At 34.9% G+C, this 27,103-nt stretch overlaps 1 protein-coding gene and 2 long non-coding RNA genes across 3 annotated transcripts; 2 read left to right on the top strand and 1 right to left on the bottom strand.

Moving 5' to 3' along the window:
* Window positions 1-1,626: 1,626 nt before the first annotated feature.
* Window positions 1,627-15,317, bottom strand: LOC127868815 (PI-PLC X domain-containing protein 2-like). The gene is made up of 3 exons (XM_052410893.1): window positions 14,971-15,317; window positions 3,488-3,954; window positions 1,627-3,007 (listed from the first exon to the last, which is right to left on the bottom strand). The coding sequence occupies exons 1-3, from the start codon at window positions 15,065-15,067 to the stop codon at window positions 2,666-2,668; spliced, it is 906 nt and encodes a 301-aa protein (XP_052266853.1). The 5' UTR covers window positions 15,068-15,317; the 3' UTR covers window positions 1,627-2,665.
* Window positions 6,302-7,461, top strand: LOC127868816 (uncharacterized). Its single transcript, XR_008044258.1, has 2 exons — window positions 6,302-6,592; window positions 7,086-7,461. It is a non-coding gene; the product is annotated as an uncharacterized LOC127868816 (long non-coding RNA).
* A 6,013-nt stretch (window positions 15,318-21,330) lies between the features above and the next one.
* LOC127868814 (uncharacterized) lies at window positions 21,331-25,585 on the top strand. The gene is made up of 3 exons (XR_008044257.1): window positions 21,331-22,271; window positions 22,759-22,918; window positions 23,567-25,585. It is a non-coding gene; the product is annotated as an uncharacterized LOC127868814 (long non-coding RNA).
* The last annotated feature ends 1,518 nt before the right edge of the window (window positions 25,586-27,103 follow it).

The following is a 27,103-nucleotide window of genomic DNA, read 5'->3' as shown; positions in this document are numbered from 1 at the left end:
ATTAGTAATTTTGACCCATATATTTGACCTTTGACCTTGAAGGATGACCTTGACCTTGAGCTTTTACCACTTAAAATGTGCAGCTCCATGAGATACATATGCATGCCAAATATCAAGTTGCTATCTTCAATATTGCAAAAGTTATTGCAAATGTTGAAGTTGGCGCAAACAGACCAACGTACAGACCAACCAACCAACCAACCAACCAACCAACAGACAGGGCTAAAACAATATGTCCCCCACTACTATAGTGGGGGACATAAAAATGCCCCGCCCCGTGGCCATTTTTTCAACCAACCGGCATCATTTTTGAACTCGTCCAAGATATAATCGGGATGAGTCGTCTGACAGAGTTTCACGAAGATCGGACTAAAAATGTGGCCTCTAGAGTGTAAAAGATTTTACTATAGCCATATATATATATTCATATAAGGAAAAATGCCCCGCCCCTTGGCAGCCATGTTTTTCAAGCAAACGTAACCATTTTCGAACTCATCCAAGATATCAATAAGACAAAATTCTGACCAAGTTTCCTAAAGATTGGACAATAAATGTGGCCTCTAGAGTGTTAACAAGATTTTACTTTAGCCATATACAGCCATGAAAGGAAAAATGCCCCGCCTCTTGGCAGCCATGTTTTTCAAGCAATGGTTACCATTTTTGAACTCATCCAAGATATCATTGGGACAAATCTTCTGAGCAAGTTTTATGAAGATCGGAAAATAAATGTGGCCTCTAGAGTGTAAACAAAGTTTTACTATAGCCATATAAGGAAAAATGCCCCGCCCCCTGGCGGCCATGTTTTTCAACCAATCGGCATCATTTTTTTTCTTGTCCAAGATATTATTGGGATGATTCTTCTGACCAAGTTTCATGAAGATCAGACAATAAATGTGGCCTCTAGTGTGTTAACAAGATTTTACTATAGCCATATAAGGAAAAAATGCCCCGCTCCTTGGCAGCAATGTTTTTGAAGCAAACGTAACCATTTTTAACTTATTCAAGATATCATTGAGACCAATCTTCTGACCAAATTTCATGAAGATTGGACAATTAATGTGACCTCTAGAGAGTTAACAAGGCAAATGTTGACGGCTCACCACGCACGACAGACAAAAAGCAATCACAAAAGCTCACCATGAGCACGTTGTGCTCAGGTGAGCTAAAAATGTGGTGCAATTTAATTCCAATTGTTGAAATGAACAAGGATTCTAAAATAAATTAACACTTAATTACGTCTTGATACGATTATTAAGAATTATTATCTTGGTTTTACATAATATTTAGAGAAAAGAGTATAATATAGTTTCACTTGAAAGACACGTCTTGAAAGTAATTAATAATGGATTACCAGTATATTTAAACACAGCCGTATGAAATACTTTTGGAAAAACGTACGTTTTGATTTTGGAAACTTTTCGATAAACATAGATCCACTTCATATCTGATCATATTACATTTGCAATCTTTTTAAGGTATCACTTCTGTGTCTCCAACAATGCATTTTTGTGGAAACTTGACTACAAAAATCAAAGTGTAATACCCTAATATATTCATATGCAAGACATAGAGTGGTGTTCAAAATCAGAACTTATAAAAATATAAATGGAAAGAAAAAAAAGGACAATATCATAATATTTAATAAAAGTATACTTCATTTAGAAATTAGTACAAGCATGTGCTCTCTTATATAAATGCAAAACAAAAGCACTAGTTGAAACCCTGGTTATCAAATAATAAATTTAAATGGAACAATCAACATATAATATATAAACAAAATAATTGGACCATTATAGTCCATGTTTGTAAATAATTAGCATTGAGCAATCTATGCTTTCATACATATTTTGATTTTGGCATTACATGTATAAACAAACATGCCATCACATTTCATGATAATATGGTATTGATAAAAAAATTGTTGTTATAGAATATTAAACAACAGAAAGGTAGCAAATCATTGATATGATGTGTTTCTATATTTAAATAAATAGAAAGAGAAATCTTAAATGGCATTCACTTATAAATGAACCCACATATTGGGGCTACCTCAATTACGACCACAACCAATTGAGACTGATCTGCTTGCCAATGTCAGTATGTTTATCCATACAAGGCAAAAACGCACTATATCTACCAATACATGTATATTAAAAAAATTACCAAAATACTTCAAAATATTTGGTTAAAAAGTGCGTGTGTACAAAACTTTTTACAAAATCTATTTTAAGACTCCTAACAAATATCCCATAGAAAACTCACAAGAAAACTTAACAACATAACAAAACTGAAAAGCATCATCATAATATGTCATGGGAAGGAAATTAAGAGCGTAAAACGAATACATAAATAAATATATATATATAAATATATGTGCAAGAAGAATTAAATTTAATACATACGAACACAGTCTGTGTTTGTGAAAACCAAATGTCCCCTACTTTACTTGAAGACACAAAGCAGAAATATCCCAATAAGGACCATTACTTCGTCAAAAAATGAAACTTGTTCTTCATTTGTATGTCATGGAATGATTCTTGCTTTTTATCTGAGATTCTTTTGTAGAACAATTTAAGTACAGCACTAGTCATTAAAATCTCACCAAGTTAAATTCACATTGTATGCAATAAAACAATTACTTGGATTAAACAGCTATTGTACATATTTATTCCTTAAAATTAAACATCACGACTTCTTTTACAAAATTGTTCAACTCAACATAATCTGCCATAACAATGTTTAACTTTCTTCTTGTTTCCTTCAGCCAGTTCACAGTCTCTGGAATCACCTTTTTTGCCAAGTCATTTTTCAGACTACCCATAAGGTGTCCTAACAGAAAACCCGCATCTGGGGTCAGCACGCACTGGCTCACATGGAAAAGTCCAGGATCACGGTTGTTTAGTGAGGCAGATAGAAATTCGAGAAGTCTTGGAATATTGGCAGTCTGTGCCCATGGCGCTCGAATGCACTTTTTCCCCGGCCAGAGATTTCCGCTTTCTGATTCGACCTGAAAAAAAATGTTTTAACTATTATGTTTGCAACTTATTGAAAGGAACAAACATAAAAAAAATTATTATAGGTGAAAAAAAAAAACTTTCAAAGAATCTATAAAAAAATATTATAGGTGAAAAAAAAAAACTTTCAAAGAAGCTGTCAGCCTTTTAAAGTTATACCACAGAAGAATGGTAAAAACATGGAAAAGTTATTTTTTCTAATAACAGGATAACATAAGGCTTAAAAACAAATTCATTTAATTGAATGGTTGACCGTTCTACTAATAACGTATTCAACTTTATAATCAATTAAATTTATAGGATTCTGCCAGTGGACACTGATGCTTTTTTTACAGGGGTTTTCCCTGCATTGAATAAAGATGTTAAAAATGTACACACATATATAATACAGAATACTTGTTTAAATTGTTATATAAATAGTCAATGAATACATGCCTTTCCTGTTAATTACTATGAACTTCAAGAATACTAACCTTATCATAGTGATAAATTATTATCACTTGAACATTATTTTCCCACAGCATACTCAATGTCAAACTTTCAATTCCCACATACATGCACATTTTACTACCACAAATTTCAATCAGCTTGTTTATAAACTCACTATGGCGCTCTTCAGTCATGTCAAAAATATGATTGAAATCAAGAATAGCTATTTCCTTGGGGTGTTCCTTCAAGAAATCCAGTATTTCCTTTATACCATCCTCAACAGTCATTCCATAAAGTGAATGGCAGAAGTGAACGTTCTGTGTTTTCTTTCTGAAGGCTACTCTAAGGTCAAAGTAGCGAACTCCTAGCTCCAGCTGTTCTTTGAAAGATAGGTCCTGTGTGACTGCCCATTTGTAGATTATACCATTTCCAAGTAGTTTCAGGGCTGGATTTGCATCTGGAGCAAGTTCAGACCCAGGATCAAGTCTGTAGCTGAATGAATTATGGGAACCTAGAAAATAAAAATGGTTTCATATTGATATTATTCATGCCGGATGCATTCAAATAACAACAATGCACTAGTACCTTTGATCTGACATCAGTAAAATGAAGTCAGTGACTTTTTTATAGTTCATTTACAAACCAATTTGTAAAAGACTTCCGACGGTGTTGAAAGCTATAAGTACAATATTTAAGCCTTTACTATGAATCATTATTACACACAACCAAATTGCGGGAACGAAAGTCATGATAATGTTAAATGTGTGTCTGTATTTGGAAGTTTTAGAGGTCCTTCCGCACATGAGGCTGCATAATTTTAGGACCCAGAGTTGTCCCAGCACTCCTACCTAATTAACTCCCTTGACTCACAAATGTTGGGCAAACTTTGATTCATAGCTGCAATTTCAAGCCCTAGTTTTTTTTAATTAAAGATTTCAATTTTGTGATGGTATTGAGCTGTGGGGGTGGCTTTCTGGATGATGTTACACACAAGCGCTCCGAGTATTTAATTTCACCAACATTACAATGCTTGAAAATAAATACAAACACAACCAAAATCAGAAAAAAATCAGGTATAAATGCATGTCAAAATTTTACTTAAACTAAATAAATCCAAATTTATCCATATTCGTTACATTTTATTGGTCCTCTTCATTAAATTTCTGAATTAATTGTAAAGTGAAGCTTGCAACTGCACTACTGTACTGAAGTAGTGAAACAACCCCTATAAACAAAAATTTTCACTTTATCTCGATTTTCAGAAAAAGTTGCATTAAAGCCTCCTAGATTTTGCATAACAGCAGTGTGCGCACATCATGTAAGGAGCTATACGCTTGAAAACCCTGTGACGATTGGACGTTTATTATATCAAATCTTTAAATAGTTAAATGAATAATTTTTTTATTTAAGTTGGCCTAATTCCTATTACAATTGTATGCTTTCTCTTTCTGGATATTACGTCTTGATACCTGGTAAAAATAGTGTGTAGCTGATGTTATTGCCAGTGTGTATGGAACTATCGGCTAAGCGTGGTATAACACGCTGTAAATAAACAATTTTGACATGGATTTAACAGAAATGAAATAAATCTTTGAAAGTAAATCGCTTGATGCAGTAATGTTTGAATTATTTCAGAAACATTCTTTAACTTGTTTCCTTAACCGCTCAATACACAATAATTGGAGGATACTCAGAGGAAACCTCACCTGTCTGGTTAATGACCACTAGTCCATATAAACTGATGCCCAGAGCCTTTGATTATTTTTGCTATGATGGCTCTGGGAGTCCATATGCACCCCTTCATAAACTGCAGGTCTGCACATTGATTCAGTGAGCATCACTAAACCAGAGCTGTACAAAGGAAATTTTGACCAGGGGAGGCCCAAACCGGGAGGGTGCGGGAGGGGTTGCCCCTCCCGAGAAATATTTTTTTTATTAGGCACTTTTCAAAGTGATTTTTTTATATGCGTATAAAAACCTTATTTTGTGCTATAAATTTATGGTATATAACAAGTATATCAGCGCCTTTCAGAAGTCTTAAGCTTTAACCATTGGTGTGAAATTCACTCACATGTTTAAAGCTTTAGATTTCAGAAATGTATGATGTTTTATGAAGAAGGAAAAGCAACCTTTGAAAATCAAAAACATTTATTAAGAAATGTAACGTAAAGTATGACTCTAGAGGAGGCTTGATTATAAAGAGAAAATACTATTATGGATATTTGTCAGTAACTGACATATAACCTAATAGTATTTTTTGTTTGCATTCAAACCTCCTCTAAGGTTTCAAAGTAAATTCATAACAAGAGTTCCGCGGTCGGAGATGACCGCATTGAAGCCGGATTTTTGATTTAAATGACAGGAAAGTACTTTTCGTGTTTTTGTCAATGCAATACTTAAATTACTGAAATATTGTTCAAAGGTCAAAATGAAATGTAAGTACTTTACAAGGCATGAGCAAACCTTGTGTTATGTTTTGAATGCATGCATATACATGAACAACAATAACATTTAAGGTCACAAATATGAACTTGAATTGACAATTAGGAAAGTTTGATCTCAATTTTTTATTAGCAAATTAGTAACATATTGTTTGAAGTTTCCATCAATTTCATTATCAAATGTAAGAAAATAAACTTAGATGAAATAATACTATTTATTGTTTTGCTTTCACATACCTACAACAAGTTATAACAATTTTAACATTTTAACATTGAAGGTCACAGTGACCTTGACCTTCAAATGAATGACATTGAAATGAGCAGTGGTGATCTTCTAGTACTGGCCAACCTTTATGTCAAGTTTGAAGACTCTAGGTACAAGCATACCAAAGTTATAACATGGAATAAGAACTTTAACATTTTTACCTACCAAAGTTATAAGAACTTTAACATTTTTACATTCAAGGTCACAGTGACCTTGACCTTAGAATGAATGACCTTGAAATGACCAGTGGTCATCTAAGTGTGCTTGCAAACCTTCATGTCAAGTTTGAAGACTCTATGTCCAAGCATACCAAAGTTATAACAATTTTAACATTTTAACATTTAAGGTCACAGTGACCTTGACCTTCAAATGAATGACATTGAAATGACCAGTGGTCATCTTCTAGTACTGGCCAATCTTTATTTCAAGTTTGAAGACTCTAGGTACAAGCATACCAAAGTTATAACATGAAATAAGAACTTTAACATTTTTACATTCAAGGTCACAGTGACCTTGACCTTCAAATGAATGACCTTGAAATGTCCAGTGGTTACTTACTAGTTCTGGCCAACCTTCATGTCAAGTTTCAAGACTCTAGGTCCAAGCATACCAAAGTTATAACAACTTGAACATTTTTACATTCAAGGTCACAGTGACCTTGACCTTCAAATGAATGACCTTGAAATGTCCAGTGGTTACTTACTAGTTCTGGCCAACCTTCATGTCAAGTTTCAAGACTCTAGGTCCAAGCATACCAAAGTTATAACAACTTTAACATTTTTATATTGAAGGTCACAGTGACCTTCACCTTCAAATGAATGACCTTGAAATGACCAGTGGTCATCTGTTAATCCTGGCCAACCTTCATGTCAAGTTTGAAGACTCTAGGTCCAAGCATACCAAAGTTATACCATGTTTCAAGTTTGAAGACTCTAGGTACAAGCATACCAAAGTTATACCATGAAATAAGAACTTTAACATTTTTACATTCAAGGTCACAGTGACCTTGACCTTCAAATGAATGACCTTGAAATGTCCAGTGGTTACTTACTAGTTCTGGCCAACCTTCATGTCAAGTTTCAAGACTCTAGGTCCAAGCATACCAAAGTTATAACAACTTTAACATTTTTACATTCAAGGTCACAGTGACCTTGACCTTCAAATGAATGACCTTGAAATGTCCAGTGGTTACTTACTAGTTCTGGCCAACCTTCATGTCAAGTTTCAAGACTCTAGGTCCAAGCATACCAAAGTTATAACAACTTTAACATTTTTATATTGAAGGTCACAGTGACCTTCACCTTCAAATGAATGACCTTGAAATGACCAGTGGTCATCTGTTAATCCTGGCCAACCTTCATGTCAAGTTTGAAGACTCTAGGTCCAAGCATACCAAAGTTATACCATGAAATAAGAACTTTAACATTTGTACATTCAAGGTCACAGTGACCTTGACCTTCAAATGAATGACCTTGAAATGACCAGTGGTTACTAACTAGTTATGGCCAACCTTCATGTCAAGTTTCAAGACTCTAGGTCCAAGCATACCAAAGTTATAACAACTTTAACATTTTTTATATTGAAGGTCACTGTGACCTTGACCTTCAAATGAATGACCTTGAAATGACCAGTGGTCATCTGTTAATCCTGGCCAACCTTCATGTCAAGTTTGAAGACTCTAGGTCCAAGCATACCAAAGTTATACCATGAAATAAGAACTTTAACATTTTCGAGCACGCCGCCCGCCCGCCCGCCCGCCCGCCCCCCCGCCCGCCCGCCCGCCCGCCCGACAACATCAATCTATAAGCCGAGATTTTTTCGAAAAAAATCCGGCTAATAAAATGTTCATCATCGACAACACATTTTTCACAGAAATTTATCATAAAGTATGACTCTAGAGATTTGAATTCAAAGAGAAAAAATTATTATGGGTATATGTCAGTCACTGACAGATCGGGGATGTGTGTACAAGTTGATAAGAAAACATAGCCTAGGGGCCTATAAATCTCCACATGCGAGTAAATAAGCGCTAATCCCCTTGTGTATCAGGGGCAATAAAACACATCTGCCCATTTGTATTGCGGGGAAGTGCACTGTGGGCCCTTTCATGTGAGAAAAATTTGCAGTAGGCCCATTATTAAACAAGAGCACCGCCTTGCGGGTGCAGACCGCTCATCTATTTTCTTTTAAAGGTGAAGGAACCTATCTCAATACTTCAATCACAAAGGAGGGAGGGGTGGGGTGGAGAGGGGTGTATAGTGTGGGTGTGTGGTCATTTATTACATTATATTCCAAAAAATGCAAAAAAAAACAACATTTTTTTTTGGGGGGGGGGATGGGGGGGGGGGGTGGACGGTATTTCAAACATAAAATAATTGATTTGTTTTAATTTTTTTTACCCATGTTTCAAAAAAATGGGGGGGGGGGGGGGGGCGGTGGGGAGGTTTATAGTGTGAGGGTGTAGTCATTTATTAGATGATCTTAAAAAAAAATGAAAAAAATAAAAAATTGGGGGGGGGGGGGGGGGGATTCTGGGGTGGGGATCGTGGGGGATGGTTTGGGTGAATTCTATTGTGGTATGTCAGGTAAGAGTTGTTATGTCAAAGTATCAATCAAATCTAATCATAAATAAAGAAGTTATGGCAATTTTAGCAAAATTTAATAATTTGACCTTGATAGTCAAGGTCATTAAAAGGTCAAGTTAAAATTCAACTTGCTAGGTACAGTACCCTCATGATAGCATGAAAGTATTTGAAGTTTGAAAGCAATAGCCTTGATACTTTAGAACTTAGAAGTAAAGTGGATCTAAACACAAAATGTAACCATTTATTCAAAGTTACTAAGTCAAAAAAGGGCCATATTTCTGTCAAAATGACAACCAGAGTTATGCAACTTGTCCTGTACTGTCCCCTTATGATAGTTTGCGAGTGTTCCAAGTATGAAAGCAATATCTATGATACTTAGGGAGTAAAGTGGATCAAAACACAAAACTTAAATCAAATTTTCAATTTCTAAGTATAAAGTGCCCATAATTCTGTCAAAATGCCAGTCAGAGTTACATTACTTTGCCTGCACAGTCCTCTTAAAGGGGCCTTTTCACAGATTTTGGCATTTTTTAACTTATTCATTAAATGCTTTATATTGATAAATGTAAACATTGGATCGTAAAAGCTCCAGTAAAAAATCAAGAATAAAATTAAAAAAAGGAAAAGAACATTGCCCAGAGCAGGTTTCGAACCAGTAACCCCTGGAGTCCTGCCAGAGTCCTGAAGTAAAAACGCTTTAACCTACTGAGCTATTCCGCCGTGTATACTTACTGCACGTATTTTATACCTTATAAAGGCAATCTTCGTAGTTATACAAAATTTAACGACAAAAACAGAACTCTCCAAATTATTCAATCGTTTCGCGTTGCAACGCTTTAAAATTTTTAGGTTTTATAATCGTCAAAAGATGCATATAATGGCTATATTAAAGCATGGTAAATGTTCAGTATTACTGTTTCCTCACAAATATCATAACTAACACGAAAATTTGCGAATCTTAAACAACTTTTTTCAATTTTGTCAATTTACCAAAGCGTGAAAAGATCCCTTTAAGATAGAAAGTGTTGCAAATATGAAAGCAATAGCTTTGATACTTTAGGAATCAAGTGGACCTTAACACAAAACTTAACAAAATTTTCAATTTTCTAAATATAAAATGGCCACATAATTCTGTCAAAATGCCAGTCAGAGTTACATAACTTTGCCTGCACAGTCCCCTTATGATAGTTAGTAAGTTTTGCAAGTATGAAAGCGATAGCTATGATACTTTAGGAATAAAATGGACCTTAACACAAAACTTAACAAAATTATAAATTTTCTAAGTATAAAAAGGGCACATAATTCTGTCAAAATGCATACTAGAGTTATCTAACTTTGCCTGCCCAGTCCTCATGATAGTAAGTAAGTGTACCAAGTTTGAATGCAATAGCATTCAGGCTTTTTCTGCCCTATGCCACGGGTCCGAAATTCGGCCCCATTCCCAATGCAAATCTGGTTGTTTTTTTCCCAATTGAAATTTTTTTAATTTTTTTTTACCTTAAAATATATAAGTTAACCTGATCCGGTGTAGAAAATAGAAAGTGTTGCATAATTAAATTATCTGTTGCCTTGAATTTGTTTTAAAAACTGCAAAATATGTTAATGATTATTTAAGACTTTCCTTATTTTCCTCAAAATCCGGCGCTTCGCACGATTTTTTTTCACCTCAAAAAAGGCCAGGCCTTTTCCCCAAATTCAGATTAAAAAACCTGCACTTATCTCACATGTTCATAATACTTTGTAAAATTTTAATAATAAGTTATCAAAATAGTCGTTATTTACCAGTTAACGGCTTCTTTGAAATATAAGAAACACTATTTACATGTGATAATTTTTCCCTATTGAGCCAATTTTGCGAATAAATTTTTTCCTAAAATGGGGGTTTTCACGACGCGTAATTCCCAAAATTCCAGTGTGGCGTATTCCCAAAATGGAGCGGAAAAAGCCTGGCATTGATACTTTCTGAGAAAAGTGGACCTAAACACAAAACTTAACCAGACGCCGACGTGGATGCCAAGGTGATGACAATAGCTAATTTTTTTTTCAAAAAATAAATGAGCTAAAAAATCATAACTTGACAGCCAGCTGGGGGGGGGGGGGGGCGGGCCCCTGGCCCAGTGCCTGACTAAACAGACGTTGTGCATTACCAATTAAGGAAAGTGATTAACATACTTCAAGACCATATTAAATTTAACTGAATGGACGTTATCCTTTGCATGTAGTTGCAATAATTCAACTCTAAGCTTTATAGCCCAATGGGCTGCTTAGAGTTGCAATGCGCTCTCTCTTGTCCATGGGCGCAAAATGTTTTCAACAATGCAAGGGTTAAGGAACACTGAAACTGCAAGAACTTATTTAAGTTTACCTATCTAAACCACAAACTCATCCAAATGGTACCATTAAAGCAAGAAATAATAGATTTTATTGACTTAGGTTTTGTTTTGTACGCTGTATCCGCCATATTGGAAAATTGACCCAATATTGGTAAGGTCACAGTACACCCAGGGCTCAACATTAACGGTTGTCCTATTGCCCCTGGCAAGTAAAAGTTGGGTCCGGGCAAGTTATTTTATAATCTAGTTGTCCGCCCGGGCAAGTGCGAAAAAGAACAAAGAGCATGTAATTTAGACTTTCATTAGACTTAAATTGCAGCAATCAATGTTCAAAACTAAAAAAGGTTTTGTGGTGTATCATTTTGATCTTTATTAAAAAATATGAGGTTAACAGTTAATGTGATTTTTCATGTTTGGGCAAATGGCTTTACGTTCAGGGCAAGTAGATTTTCTAAGTACTTGCCTGACAGGGCAAGTTGGTTTTTCAGTTTATGTTGAGCCCTGACACCAATATTTTGCTCATCGGGTTATGTGCTCCAGCCCAGAGGGCCAGATAAGATGCGTATTTGCGTAAAATACGCATGACAAAAAAGCAAATACGCATGACTTAAAATTTTGTTGAGTAAAAAAACTCCTGACTAAATTCGGATTACGCATCGTGTGCTATTTCAATGCGTATTAGCCGTTTATACATGCATATAAATTAATGTAAACATGACTGGTTTCCATCATTGTGTCCACACCGGTAAAAACGTAGTGACATCACCATCTATTTATAAAATGTGGTTCCAAACCTAATTTGCTCCTCAGTCAGAACGGTAACATTTCATGTTGGCCCACAATAAAGGCCGATTTTGACACAACAGGCTCCCCGCTGCAATGGTTGATAATCGATATACGCTTATGGTGAAAACATTTGACAACACATTCCATAAAACCCGAATCGCAAAACTTCAAGCATATAAGAGTTCATCTCTTGTGTGGCACTATGGAAAACCTTTTACCTCCAAGCACTTTTTAAATGGCGCTAAAATACACAAATAATACAATTAATGGCTGCTTATAAGCCAAGAGCAAAAACATTCAGAAAAACTGTAAAATATAACAAAAGTGCTTGCTTTCTTGTGTACAAGAATGCTTGTTATAGCGAATAAACATTACATGTACAACTTATTAATAGTTCTGATCCTTTGAACATAAATACTCCTTAAAATTATCGCATTTTGATTTTTACTCATCAATTAAAAATTTCATGAGTGAAATACCCCTCGGCTGAAAAAATTATCTGGAGCTCTACTCCAGCCTATAAAGTTGATAACGATGTGGTATTCATTACAGATTACACTGTTTCAAATTTAAACATAAACATGTCAGCGAGAGTGTGTTGAAACATCGTCGTGTTTCTATAGGGTGCATGCAAAGGATAACATCCGTAAGTTGCCATTCAAGTAAATTTAACATGTTTATGAAGTTTTTTTCATTATTTTCCTCAATTTGTCTCATACGACGTCTGTTTAGTGAAGCGCACGGATTCGCTGCGCTGAACTGCACCCATGTTTACGAAGGGGTGCATATGGACTGCCAGAGCCGCCATAGCAAAAATTATCAAAGGCTCTGGGAGTCTGTTTATATGGACTACCTTTGCATGTAGTCCAAATTTTTGACGCTCTTAAATATTAAGCTACTTTTTATATGGGTAATATTTGGAGCGTACAAAGGGTGAAAGACCAATTATGTGGTGGGAATTTTTTGTATTTGTCTATATTGTTGCGCAAGGATGTTGTGCGCAACATTCAAGCCCCGATATAAGACACTTAATAACAACGGATTGCAATAATATTTACATACCTGTGTAGATAATTCATTTCTCGATAATGTTCCGTAAAAATTATGTAATGACACTTTGAATTTTGCACGCCTGAGCAATTTAAATCCAACCACTATTCAATTTTTTCAATATCTCTCGATTCGCTCGCTGTGTAGATATAAATCGATAACACGACCTCGATGTAAAGCATCTGGTTTAAAGTGGAAGAATAAACAACGTAAAATACAGTTTCATTCGTCTGTTGTGGTGCAGCGCGTTACATAGTAAACCGATGTTATACTTTTCTGGATTAATTTAGCATTGTTTTTTTTTCTAAATTGACAATTAAAAAGTTCTGAAATAAATTACATCTTTTATTTTTATACTGTACATAAATAATATTGATACAGATCGTACAGTATACCGTCCTTTGTAACGTAGAATGTAAGTACATAAAACAACACAGACAGAGGTGCGAAAAAGACATGCATAAACACTTCCTGAAACTTAGAACAGTGAATAGAAACTGCACCATATCTGTTTTGAACATATGCTTATTAAATTGACAAAGTTTAGCATACTAGATCTAGTTACGTAAAAGTCGGTGTTAAAAGCTCATGTTAAATAAAATTACGCGTACACGTTACACCGTAATGCCTTCTTCTGATTGGTTCATACACTGCAACTCCAATATATCGCGGTTGAAGGGGTCCAAAGATCGCGACCGTGATATATCCGGCGCGCTATATAAATTGTCAGTTTATGTATGCATGTATATGTATACATTAGCATCATTATGCAATCTCAAAACACGCTATTTACCAACCTTATTCAAGTTTGTGTTATATCCATATGTCATTAATTGGTATAACACAAAACATTATTCCATGTGAGTATTTTCAAATGCGTATAATTAAATTTTTAATCCGAAAAACATTGCCGAGTTTTATTGTTCAAGAAAGCATGCACAAATTAGACCCATGTACAAAATGACGTCATTCATTTCTCATGAAAAGCATGGCGTTTAATAGTAGAGCATTGTGACTAACTGATCTATACTGTATACTGTATCTAACGCACACAGATTGTTGAGATAGGTCAGTATTGACTTGTGACATTTACTGTTATAATTGTGTACACCTTCATGTGTGCACTGGTGTGTTTCGGCAGTTCAAAGCAAATTCAATAGAGAATTGTAACACCCGTCATGACCTGTCATGTTTGATAAATGGGTCTTTTGTTTATGGCAGTACACAGGTGTTAAATGTGATGTACAATGTAAGCAAACAATCTGGTCAAAACTGGATTATGACTGTTGGATTAAAGTTGGTGAAAAAAGGGAAAAATACTTGCTTGAAACGGATTTTAATGCATCAAATTCTCAGATAAAAACATTTTATTTAAGGATTATGCTCGTCAGATTTTTGGGAGCCATAGCCGATTCGCGATATATTGGACAACGCGATATAACGGACCGTGATATATTGGAGTTGCAGTGTATTTAAATCAGTTTCATGACATGGCTACAGGTCAGTGATTGTTTTGCGATTTAAGCAGAAGTTTTACTGAAGAATTTATGCCTTTCTAACTTCGAATCGACGATATTTGATGTAAAAATGAACTTCTGAATTTAAACTGAATGAGTTGGTAATGTTATTTTGCAATTTTACGCAAATTGATGAAAATTTAAACTTTCTGGTTTCCACCACAAAAAAAGGTCCTTCAACGATGAGACGTTCCAAAGAATTTAGCCCATATAAAAAGTATCTCTAAATTCTTTGCGCGTCTTATAAATGAGACTACCTTTGCATGCAACCTAAAAAACATGATGATGTTTCAACACACTATTTTTGCTGACAATTTTATGTTGAACTTTGAAACATTGTAAATAGTCCACATCAGTTCGACATGGTTATCAACATTTCGACAGTTTTCTAAAATGGTGGAAAGGAAAGAAAAACACAGTAAAATAACAAAGTATATTAACAGCAATTATTTTTTGCTTTATTGGCACCATTTGCATAAGGAGCGCGCATACGAACCACTGCGCTTACCGTACAGCCCTGTAACTATTGCATGATAAAAATATATAATACCTGGGATGACTATTTCGGACAAACTCAGTTCCCATACAGGTTCCGGTAGTTTTGACATCCAATCTGACATATCGTCTGCACTGATTAACTCTGACATTTCTATATTATATAACCTTTTTGAGATACAAGTCACGTGTACAATGATTTGTCATCATCAGAAAATTTTAACATAAAGCAACGTTCGACTGTCCGAAACTCAACAGTAACGATGTAAACACATAATTATTTCCCTGTTAAAGGAAGTGCTGATTCATCCGTTATATTACCCCAAAGTGATTTTACCCGAAATAACCACAGGTGGAAGTAACGTACCCTGGATAGTATATTGGCCCAGGAGCCCTATATATTCAAATAAATATATAAAATCATGTTTAATGAGAGAAAAATCGACAAAGGGCCAGGAAAAAATCCAATATCAGATGGTGGAGATTTTTTCATGGCTTTTTGTCAATTTTTCTTTCATTTTACACGATTTTATATACATATGTGTATTTATTTGAATATATTGGGCTCCAGGACCCATATGCTATATCCAGGGTACGTTACATCCACCTGTGGAAATAACAATATCCCATCAGTTTACTGCACGTTCTTTTCCACAGTGTACTAGCTATATAAAAGTGTTATTATCAAATAGATCTACTAAATATCTATAAACGTGAACATTTCGCGATATTCAAGTGGTAAATCATGTAAACGTACTTTATTATAGAAACAATAATGTTCTATGAACTGTGTGGACGGGGGTGATCTTTACCTCAAATCACGAGAAACAAAAAGTCATTGAATATGACGCATTTCCCCGCAATTGTTCATTTCAAGAAGATGCGAATCTAGAGTGTTAGTAATTGTTATATTAAAAGTTTGCCTTTCGCTATTTCATATTGATCACGCACAAAGACAAACAGTTTTACTTTTATTGAATCCATTGTCTTCAGGACGTTAAATGGTATAATGTATAATTATATATAACTCTGCGCACAACAAATAACGTGACATACACAAAAATAACGTCTTGCACTTCTACATGAACAACACTCCTTTAAAGTTTTGTTTTGGTACACACAAAACTATTCGCGACAAAAAGTTCACATGAGAAATAAGTAAAGTATCCAAGATTTGCCTAAATTCTATGGCACAAAACGCACAATAAGATATCAATATGCAAAACAATAACACCCTAAACTTTAAGTTAGTATTTAAAAAATATCTTAATAAAGTTTCATGTTAATAAGCAGAAAAATGAGAGACATTTTCACGACGCAAAGTACACATATAAATACAATGATACAAGTATCCAAAAGTGTCCAATGGTCAATAGCAAATAATAATTCACAAAAATAACGTTTTGCACGTCACATAATATAAACAACATATTTATAAAGTTTCACGTTCAGACAAACAAAACTGAGAGACGAGACGAGTTCACGACACCATGAAAGAACACATGTACATACGGAATAAAATTACGCTAGTCAATTGTTCCAAGAGTTTGTATCACTCGAGTGGCTTGTGTGATGACGTATCACACGAGAGGCGGAGTCTCAAGTGTGATGCGAAATAGCACAAGCCACGAGAGTGATACAAACTCTTGGAACAGTTTACTGGCGTAATATTCCTTTTATTATATACAACAACTAACGAAAACAGTTAACACATGTATTTTTTACTTTAACAAAACTGACAAAACAATGACTAAAAGGTGCGCCATATTTAAGACGCGTATGAATACAGTTTATGTAAATTAACGTGTAAAAATTCGAACCGGGAAAACACAGATTTCCGACAAGCTTACCTTACTGCCATCGTTAATCCAATTTTTATAACAATTAAGTTGACAATTTTAATCCGATGTTTATAATAAAAACGTTTAAACGATATGCGCTTCCACTTTTATCTTCCATGTCTTTATCGAAACTTAGTTTAAACCACACTATTTTATATTATTATATACAGTCGATTGGTGTATAGCGGATTTTAGTGAGTAGCGGATAGGTTAAACTTTTTTTGCAAAATACATTCATTTATGTTAAGATTTATAGTTTTCTATTAATTGAAATCAAAAAGCCTATCATTGTTAAGTCGATTCATGTTTTTGTTGATGTGTGTCAATGTTTACAACTGTTCCTATTTTCGAAAGCAAAACAAGGTCACGTTATGTACGCACCGTTTTTGTGACGACAGGAAAAGTGCAGACGAATGGTTTCTTGAATTTTGCAGAGTTTGTTTGGTAAACATAATGTTTATTGATGTAATATTTTAGTATTATATGTCCTTTACAAAAGTAAGAATGCTCAGAAACCAAATTGATGCGTACCATATAAAATAAGCATGAAAGCTGCAACTCGGGATTTAGTGAATAACGGACATGTGATGACCCATATTCAGGAATGTGGGGATTGTCTTAAAATAAATATGAACTCAATTGAAGTTGTCCATGTGGTAAGCGTGTGGCTATAATATTAATAAGTAAAAACATAATTTTTAATGAAAAACAATCAAATCATAACGAAAAATCGATTTCTCTGAAAACATATTTCCGCTATCAAATCTATATATAGATTCAACTCAAAATGACCTGAATATAGGGTGCATCGCTTTGAACAGCAATTACTTCATAAATTGTGCAGCGATTTCCATGAATTTGGTCTTATTAAACGCAAAAATGAATTTTCTTTCTGGAAATGTACATATATTTCAATTATTTTTACAAATGCTGTGTCAAATTTCAAGAAATAACACGATACACATGTAATCCGATAAAGACCTAAGCGATCCGGTAATGGCTGAATCAGTGTACCATGAAATTCGCGCTGTAAACAAATAATATTTTTCGGAAATTTAAAACCGCTGGTATGTTTCAATAGGAAAGACATGCGTCTTTCGAGATTTAATGGTTTAATTACCGAATGCATGATGTATTAATTGAAATTAGACTCGGAGTGCTTAGCTATCCGCTATACACCAATCGACTGTACCTGTTTAATGCTTTTAACAAAATACAGGTTGTATCAATCGTTGAAATAAAAAACTCCCGTATTACGCTACTCGCTGTTTCCAATTCCGTATTACCATACTAGCCGGACTACTTCGACCCATTTAATGACGTCACATTACACGCACCGAAAATAGAAATATTTTATATTACGAAATATATTACGTATTACATCGTGTGACGTCATTTCTGTGACAAAACACAATAGTTTTATCTAAACTCTATAAGGACATGTCGGACGTGGTGTTTTTTAACAGTAAACTATGTGTTAAAAACGTATTTTGGAGTGTGTGTTTATCATAAGTTATCGTGCACATTTACTCTGCAAATTATATTCAGTTTTTGAGCTGATTTTTGGTATGCGAGTCTACCTACATGACCGAAAGATAAAGTGTGAAAATCGTTCCTGCTCATTGATATTTGGCGAAGTTATGGGTTTAAATCTTTCAATAATAACCATTTTTCTGAGGGTTTTCTTCGCTACTCTTTCAGATATTAAGCTGATTATTATGCCCCCGGTAGGGTGGCAAATGGCAGTTGAACTGTCCGTCCGTCTGTACGACATTTCATTTCTCAAAACACTTTAAGATATTGATCTGATATTTGGTGAGTCTACCAACAAGACTCGGATGAAGCATGACTTTTGTTCCGGTCCATTGATTTTTGGCGAAGTTATGGGGTTAGATTTTGACAAAGAAACTTGCCGGTCCAAGTTATGGGTAATTTTCCATATCACCTCTCTTATTGCTTCCAACATTTATTTGTTTTTCACAAATTATCAACGTCAGCAATATTCAGGCCTACGATCGACCTCCTCTATCGTTTGCTTCGATTCGCTGCTTCTCTTTCCTTGGCCAATCAATACAGTGCTACATCAACCATCGATAGATGAAGCATTTAGGATCACAAGGGAGAGTTGTGTACACGGAAGAAAAGAAAACATTGCCTAGGGGCTTATCTTCACTGGCGAGGAGCCCTTGTTTACCAGGGCTGTCCAATAAAACACATCTCCTCTGTTGTATTGAGGGGAAGTGTACTGTGGGCCCTTTCATGAGAGAAAAAATGCAGTAGGTCCATTATTTAAAAAAATCCTAACTTGACAGCCAGCTGGAGGGGCCCGGGCCCCATGCGTACGGGCCTGAACTGAATCTACAAAGGCATAACTGGATCGATTAATAGCTTCAAACAGGGACTTATACAAACAAATGCAAATGTTTTTTATAGGTCCCTGCTTAAAATGACAATGAATACCAGTTCTATAGCTAGTCCAGCTTTTACCACCAAATCAAAGAAACTTACTAGGTCGAGGTAATATTTCCTCCTGTCAACACCACCACTACTTTCTTCCCCTAAGCTTACGACACCTGACCATTTCAGAAAATAAACAAGGGAAAATGCAGGAGATGCATATTATTGATAATGAAAATGGCAAACACAAACACGTAAGTACGCCAAATACTATATTGCTCTCGGAATATTATCTTATTTCAGCAAATGGTATACACATGTTCATCAAAATTCGATATGACCATAACATATTTTATCAAAACGAACAAAAACAAATGAGCCGCACCAATTTCTTAATAATGAAGTAGTCTACGAAATTTGCTGAATGTTACTGGGGAGAAAAAAAGCTTAAAGAACTACTACTTTGCACTTTTTTCAGAATCACTCATATTTATTAAAAAAATCGCATGAAATAACATGCAACTTCAGAAACGTGGGTACCGGGATAGTGCTTTTTAAAAGGGTCGCATATTGATCAACATTTCCTTAAAATACTGGCACTGAATAAAGTCCGGAAACACGTAATTTGAAAATACACGAAACCAATGCATGCGAGTTGTATGACGTGTTTTTCATCAGGTTGTATTTACAAAATTTATACATAGTATGTGAAACGTTTAAAACAGTACTAAAATTGTCTATCACGTGAATACGAGTTGTCGATACGCATTGTTCACTATTTTGTCAAATCTCCGTCCAAAAAGAAGTCATGCCTACAAAGTTAAAAATAACGAAACATATAACATTTTACTCTTGCTGAAAGCCCGATATAGAAGTACCATAGAAGTACCACTGGCCCGGGGGGGGGGGGGGGGGGTAACTTCCTATATATGGGTATATAGGGGTGTGCCGATTTTATGGGGTGTGTTTTTCGACTAAAATTATAGAAATGGGTATGGTTTTGAGCATCCTAGTATAGATATGGGTATTGAAATCAGAAATGTGCTTTTATATAAATGCATATAGATTTGAAAGTATCAGTATCAAAATGGGTATGATAAATGTCATTTTTGTATATCAACAACGGGTATCAACAAGTAAATTTCAGTAGCGGGAAAGATATAATAGCAAATTAAATATACTGTATTGATATGAAGAGATTAAAAATCTAGTATGAAATGTGTCCACTTTATCAAATTCATTTTTTTATCAAATTCTAGTATGTAAATGGGTTCAGTTTATCAAAATTCTTGTATTGAAATGGGTCCACTTTCTCAATGGTATCGTATACAAATGGGTATGCTTTTTCAAAACTATTGTATCAAAATGGTTTACCTTATCAGAGTTCCGGTATAAAAATGGGTCACATTTCGGAAGTCTCAGCGGGGCACCCCTACCCTAAAATTTGAGAAGTTACCCCCACCCCCCCCCCACCCACCGAGACCACTGGTCTAGTATACGTGCCTTCGCCCGATCTTGTCTGTCCGGATTGGACCATCGACATTCATCATGCAATTTAAAAGCTCTTTACACAAATTGCCACAACGCATGGTACATCGCATGACAGCCACGATGAGACGCTTTGTCGCATGGAAGACCCGCCCTTTGTCCCTTCATTAAAAGCCACTATCACCTTTAGAGGTCGAATATCTAAATTGGCAATCTTCACCTTTTATCGCGCTGTGATTTTAGACGGCGACGTGAAGTGTTTAACACCCGATTCCATACATTAAATGTCAAAACTACACTTACAGGTTAAAGGTTAACATTTGCTGTTCAACAGATTGGCCTGTTCTTTCCTTCATATTTCACCTGGCGATTGTACCATATCTGTTAGTATTACAATAATTCACCATTTGGCAACAGGGTCTCACTTGTTACAACAGGGTCACACTTACAGGTCAAATGTTAACATTGGCAATACAACATTTTGAACAGACTGTCACTTCATCATTCATCTTGCAATTTCAAACTAATTTACTACAGTTGCTAATCATGTGGAAAAGGCATCTTACCACCTCCAAGGTCAAGGTAGCGCTTATAGGTGGAAGGTCAGATTTAAGCATATTACGGCTTATCCAGACAGCGACTGTATCATTCATCATGCACTTTAAAAAAATTAATGCTCACAACCCAGCAAACATGCCCATATCGGCCCGATATCGGCTAAATGATGGAATATCGGCAGAGGTTTGCCGATGTTGGGCCGACATCGGACCGACATTTATGTTAAACAAAAAATATTTTGTTAAGAGATGAGAACTTTTTGCAATTTTCCATTTTAGTGAATCCATCTGGTTTAATAACGTTTGATTAGGTCGCATATTATTCAATTTATATTTATAGGACAATGTCGGCCCGATATCGGCCCGTTGTTATAAAAATACTTATAACTCCACAGTTCAAAGTATGATATCGGCCCAACATAGGCCCGATATCATAATTAACACTCAAGAGAAAAGGTAACTTTGATTATTTTCTTTTTATTTTCATGTTGCGTTAAATTTAATTGTCTGTGTCTCTTTTAAAAACCGTGAAAGATAGGTCGCATATTATACAATTTATATTTATAGGACAATGTCGGCCCGATGTCGGCCCGTTGTTATAAAAATACTTATAACTCAACAGTTCAAAGTATGATATCGGCCCAACATAGGCCCGATATCATAATTAGCACTCAAGAGCAAAGGTAACTTTGATTATTTTCTTTTTAATTTCTTGTTATTAAATTTAATTATTATGCCTCTTTTAAAAACCGTGTAAGATACTTGATATAAAATCAATATTATCATGTCCAGGAAGAGTAACCGTTGTTAAAAGGAAATACACAGGTTGCTTCCCTTGGCTCTTGTGCAGTGAATCTGCCCAGGCTTTGGAAGTAAACAAAATAAAGTATGTCAACTAAATTTATATCATATAATGTTATAAAATACCTTTCATTTAATAAATGTATTTGTCATATTACTTTTTATGTAAATATGCGTTTGAAATATTTGACTTTAAAATATATTCAGTCCTGTATGATCATACAAATAGGCGCGCGATAAAGCTGCATTGACTCAATTTCGAAATTATCAAGGTAGAACTATTCTGTCCTGGACTTTTTTATTTATTTTTGTTCGGAAACAATTTTATTTGTTTATTCACAAGATCAGACCATTTTTAGAGTGCTGTTTTTTCTGAAATTGCTATCTGTCATCAAATGTCACATGTTTTCGCGACTGTTCAATGTTTGTTTAATTTCATGAATGAATAGCTAGTCAGCTATAAGTTGTTTCATAAAATTCTTTCTAATAAATTTTGGTGAAACTGAGAACACTCCGTGTATTATATTACCAATGTCAAAATCAAGGGATAAAACATACTGGCACTCATACAGACAGGTAAAAAAAATGTTTCTATACACTTAAATCATGTTTACAATGCTGAGGAATCATGTTCCAGTACACCCAATGCAACAGGCCATTTGGCAGCTATTTCTTAGGTAATTACTTATTGTTCTTTTAGTACACAACATAAATTAATGAACTGAGAGCTGTGTACAGATGCTTTGTGTTTCTTTTCAGGTAAGCCATTTGTCTGTATTGGGTGGCCGAAACCGCGCTGATGTGTGCCGGCGCATTCTAAAGCATTGCATGTCAAATGAGGTGGCCAACCAGTACAGCTGGCATGGGAGGAAGAAAAAGGCAGTATTTGGAAAACTTCCATTGGCTGATGCTGTGCAGAGTAAGTTGTCATAGTATGTGTAAAAAGATAAGGTCACAGTTAGAACTAATACATAGTGCCAGTTACGCGGTCTCAGTAGTTTTCAGACTATACTTAAGAGGTCAATAAAAAAAAACGGGTCTGTATACAACCCCGCGTTCTAGGCACCTTTAATTACTATGAGGGGGGTGTAGGGGAGGTAATGCAATCAAATGTCACAATAAGGTCTTATATCGAAAACCACAATCACGTCTGAAATTGAAATTTCATGTACCTCGCAATTAATGTCGCTATATATTTCTTTGTATGAGACGTAAAATAAATGACGTATTTATATATAATACTATATAAGGTACCCCTATACACCTTAATTCGTGTTAATATCGGGTAAAAAAGGGTATGGAGATACATGTATTTAAAGTGGGAACCCCATGACCTATTTCTTAATCAGAGACCCTGTAACTGGCCATATGTGTGAATATATATATACATACAGAATTACATCCGGCTGTTTTCCTTTTTCAAAAGTAGTCTTCATATTGTAATTTAAAAAGGGTTAAGAAATAATATTGGTTTATAAACTGCCCAGTATCGTGAATTCTTGCAACCCTGTTTGAACATATAATGGATATAGAATAATATGAGCCTACATGTCATTACCATTTTCAGAAGCTGTCATGCGGTCCTATAAATGCACAGCTGCAGAAGTTGAACATGAGTGCAGGGAATGGTTTAGAACAGCCTCTGACCGTGACGGTGGAAGAAAAAAGAGGACAGCCAAAAAAAGTGATGAACCGTCCCAATGAATTTTAACTCGTGTGTGTTTTAACTTTTAATTTAGTCTCCTGCTGCAATTTGTTATGATGTAAAGGTCTCTTTGAACTTTAAATTAATGATTTTACACAACTTTTCTTTTAATATGCATAATGATGGAAGCAGTGTGTATTTTTTTTTGTTTTTTTTTTGCCTTTATTACCAAAATAGCTGTAACTCTGTGTGTTGCTTAGGTAAACGTAACTTTTCAATATATTCTTGTTCTAATTGTTTTCATTTGTCATTTTTGAAGAAAACAAGTTTCATGTAGTTTGTATTAATATTGAAGACAATTTTCTCGTAATATTTTTTATTCAAAACTTTCTAGAAATGCCCATAATTTATGTCAAAGTTCAGGGGACATACAAGGTGTTTATTTCTGAAAATACTCAATTATAAAAACCAATTCCCTCAATTCATTTTGAATTTGATAAGTGACAGAACTCAATTATTTTTATTTTCAAGTGATCATTTCCTGGTGAAAACAACAAATAATTTTAATAGATGTTAGTTTAAGGTATTTATAACCATATGTAAATAAGTCCCAGTAAACTACTCAATTATATATCATTCAGCAATCTATTGCTCTGTCCTACTGCAATGTATTCATAAACAAATACTGGCTGCTTTATACTGCATAACATTATTAGTTCTCTTTAAAGGAATGGTCTGACTTAATGGCTTTTTTTTCAGTATTTTGGGAATGTGACCCCATTCCATGAAATTGGGAAATGTTGTGTCAATATATATATTTACCTGCAGTTCAGAAAAAGTACAACTGATTAACTACAAGTCTTATTCCACATTTCACAGCTAGTATTTACCATTTAAGACTATTCAACAATGAGGAATTGCTTGACTTCATTTAGGGGGAAAAATGTGTTCTGCCATTGAGAACATGGCCCATTACCTTAAAGTGAGATTTCTAGTCACTTGTACATTTACATTTTGTGCCATTACTATGTTGTGTTTTTTTTGCTGGATAGCAATTTGCTGAATTTACTTGTTACAATTTTTTGTGTATCGTATGACTGCTTTGTTGTATTTTGCTGACTAGTCTTGTTACTATTTTTTGTGTATCATATGATTACATTGTTGTATTTGGCTGACTAGTCTTACTTGTTACTATTTATTGTGTATCGTATGACTACTATGTTGTATTTTGCTGACTAGTCTTATTTGTTACTATGTTTTGTGCATCGTTTGACTACTATGTTGTACTTTGCTGACTAGTCTTACTTGTTACTATTTTTTGTGTATGGTATGACTACTTTGTTGTATTTTGCTGACTAGTCTTATTTGTTACTATTTTGTGTGTATCTTATGACTGCTATGTTGTATTTTGCTGACTAGTCTTACTTGTTACTAATTTTTGTGTATCGTATGACTACTATGTTGTATTTTGCTAACTAGTCTTAATTGTTACTATTTTATGGGTATCGTACGCTATGCAGTTTAAAGAAAGGGTTATTTTATTAATTGCCAGGGTATATAGACCAGTTTTGATAATATGGGTGACATGAACCATTTATACATGCATGTTTGGTAATTTTCCATGTATACAGTATGCGTGTTGGATACGTTGGTTTTCTTCATTATTTTCTATTTTATTTTCCTTTGCTGAATATTCTATTACCAAAATACAAAACTCAAGTCATTTGGTCATTTAACATTTTGTTTCAATGTGTTACTTTTTCAGTTTCTGTACCTTTAGAATTATAGAGTCTGTTTAAATAATTTCTTTTACATTTGTTGTTAGTCAATGTATATATTAATTAAGTTTACACCATTAGAATAAAAATGTTGGAATTGTAATAAATCAGTTTAATATTTTCAGTTTCAAGACAGTAGTATAATTAGCAAATACTGTGTTCCAGTTTGGTTGAAAAGAATGTAAAAATAAAATGTTGTCTGAAGAAAATGTTCTTTCATTTATTTAAGAAACTGTTTTAGGCCCTTAACACTACCAACAACAATTAAAAACAATTGAGGCTAGACAGGAATGGTTAAAAGTATGTCGACACCATGCTGGCTCAAGAAGGTATCGCCGATATACATACCAATGTCGGGCCAACATCGAGCCGTGTCGCACTCCCGATCTCGGGCCGATATACATACCAATGTCGGGCCAACATCGAGCCGTGTTGCACTCCCGATCTCGGGCCGATGTAATTACCGATGTCGGGCCGATATACATACTGATGTCGGGCCAACATTGCGCCGTGTTGCACTCCCGTTGTCGGGCCGATGTAATTACCGATGTCGGGCCGATATTGAAATAAATATCGGGCCGATATCGGACCGATTTAAAATGTTTGCTGGGAATGTACAATGCAGGATAGTGTGTTAATTTGAAAAGGCATGCTAAGCGACTAAGCGTTAATACCGTATGGTAACGCAAATTACATAACGTCATTTTCATTATATCTCAGACTGAAACGAAAGAGAAAATCATCTCCTTGGTTACATCAGCCAAAACGTACTGAATTTCGCGAAGAGCAATTACCCGGAACAATACCTACCACATCAACAAGTAACTCAGTGCCCAAAATATGAACTTAATTTATTTGCGTAAATTGTCGTCCGATATTAGCCTGTGCAGTCTGCACATGCTAATCAGGGACGGCACTTTCCGAATATATATTTTTTGTTTAAAGAAAGTCTCTTCTTAGCTTAAGTCCAGTCTAGACCGAAATTAATGGTCGTCCCTGATGCATTCCGCACAGGCTAATCTTGGATGAAACTTTACGCACATTTATTAAACCCCCTTTTCACGGAGCGAGGTTCATATCTACACCCGTCTGCTACAAAAATATGTATTGTATGCAAAGACCTTTTGAACGGAAATGCTGTCGTCCGTTTCACACAAGATGCTGGCCTTTTTATAGACTTTTCAAACATGATGCGCCTGATCGCTTCAGAAAAGTTGTCTCCTGTTCTTAGTTTGTTCTAACTAGATAACACATCTTATATGACCTACTCAGACATGTGCTGAAGTTTTAGAAAGTAATGCCAACCGCTCGTGTAGGCATGGAAATGCAGGACAATAAGATAGTGTGTTTTTTGTGTCAGATACATTAATTTTGTTCAGTCGGGGTTCGATTGGAATAATTTACAATACTTTACTTGGTTTCTTTGAAGAAAACTGTATATTCGCTTATGAATGCTATGAATATTGTAAAATCATTATTTTACATGGGACATATTTTTTTTTGATGGGTTTACCAACCCATGCAGATGGAAAATGACCAACACAAATAACGTAGTTTTTTCCAAAATCAGAAATTAACCCAAATATACTTGTTAACAAGTATTTTTTTTCACACATTTTTTATGCCGACATGAAATAATTTTTATTCCGATATAGCTGATTTTAAAGTATATGCAACTAAC

Source organism: Dreissena polymorpha, chromosome 2, assembly GCF_020536995.1.
Source record: "Dreissena polymorpha isolate Duluth1 chromosome 2, UMN_Dpol_1.0, whole genome shotgun sequence".
Lineage (NCBI taxonomy): Eukaryota > Metazoa > Mollusca > Bivalvia > Myida > Dreissenidae > Dreissena > Dreissena polymorpha.
The sequence above is the reverse complement of the archived record's forward strand: the minus strand, read 5'-3'. Positions and strand labels throughout refer to the sequence as shown.

Bases quoted from the DNA above. Each gene is read 5' to 3' on its own strand.
- LOC127868815 (XM_052410893.1), bottom strand. From the start codon at position 15,067: ATGTCAGAGTTAATCAGTGCAGACGATATGTCAGATTGGATGTCAAAA. The intron at 3,955-14,970 runs GTATTATATATT...TTTATTTTCTAG, and splicing joins GTCCGAAATAGTCATCCCAG to GTTCCCATAATTCATTCAGC. The intron at 3,008-3,487 runs GTTAGTATTCTT...ATTTTTTTTCAG, and splicing joins TAATTTATCACTATGATAAG to GTCGAATCAGAAAGCGGAAA.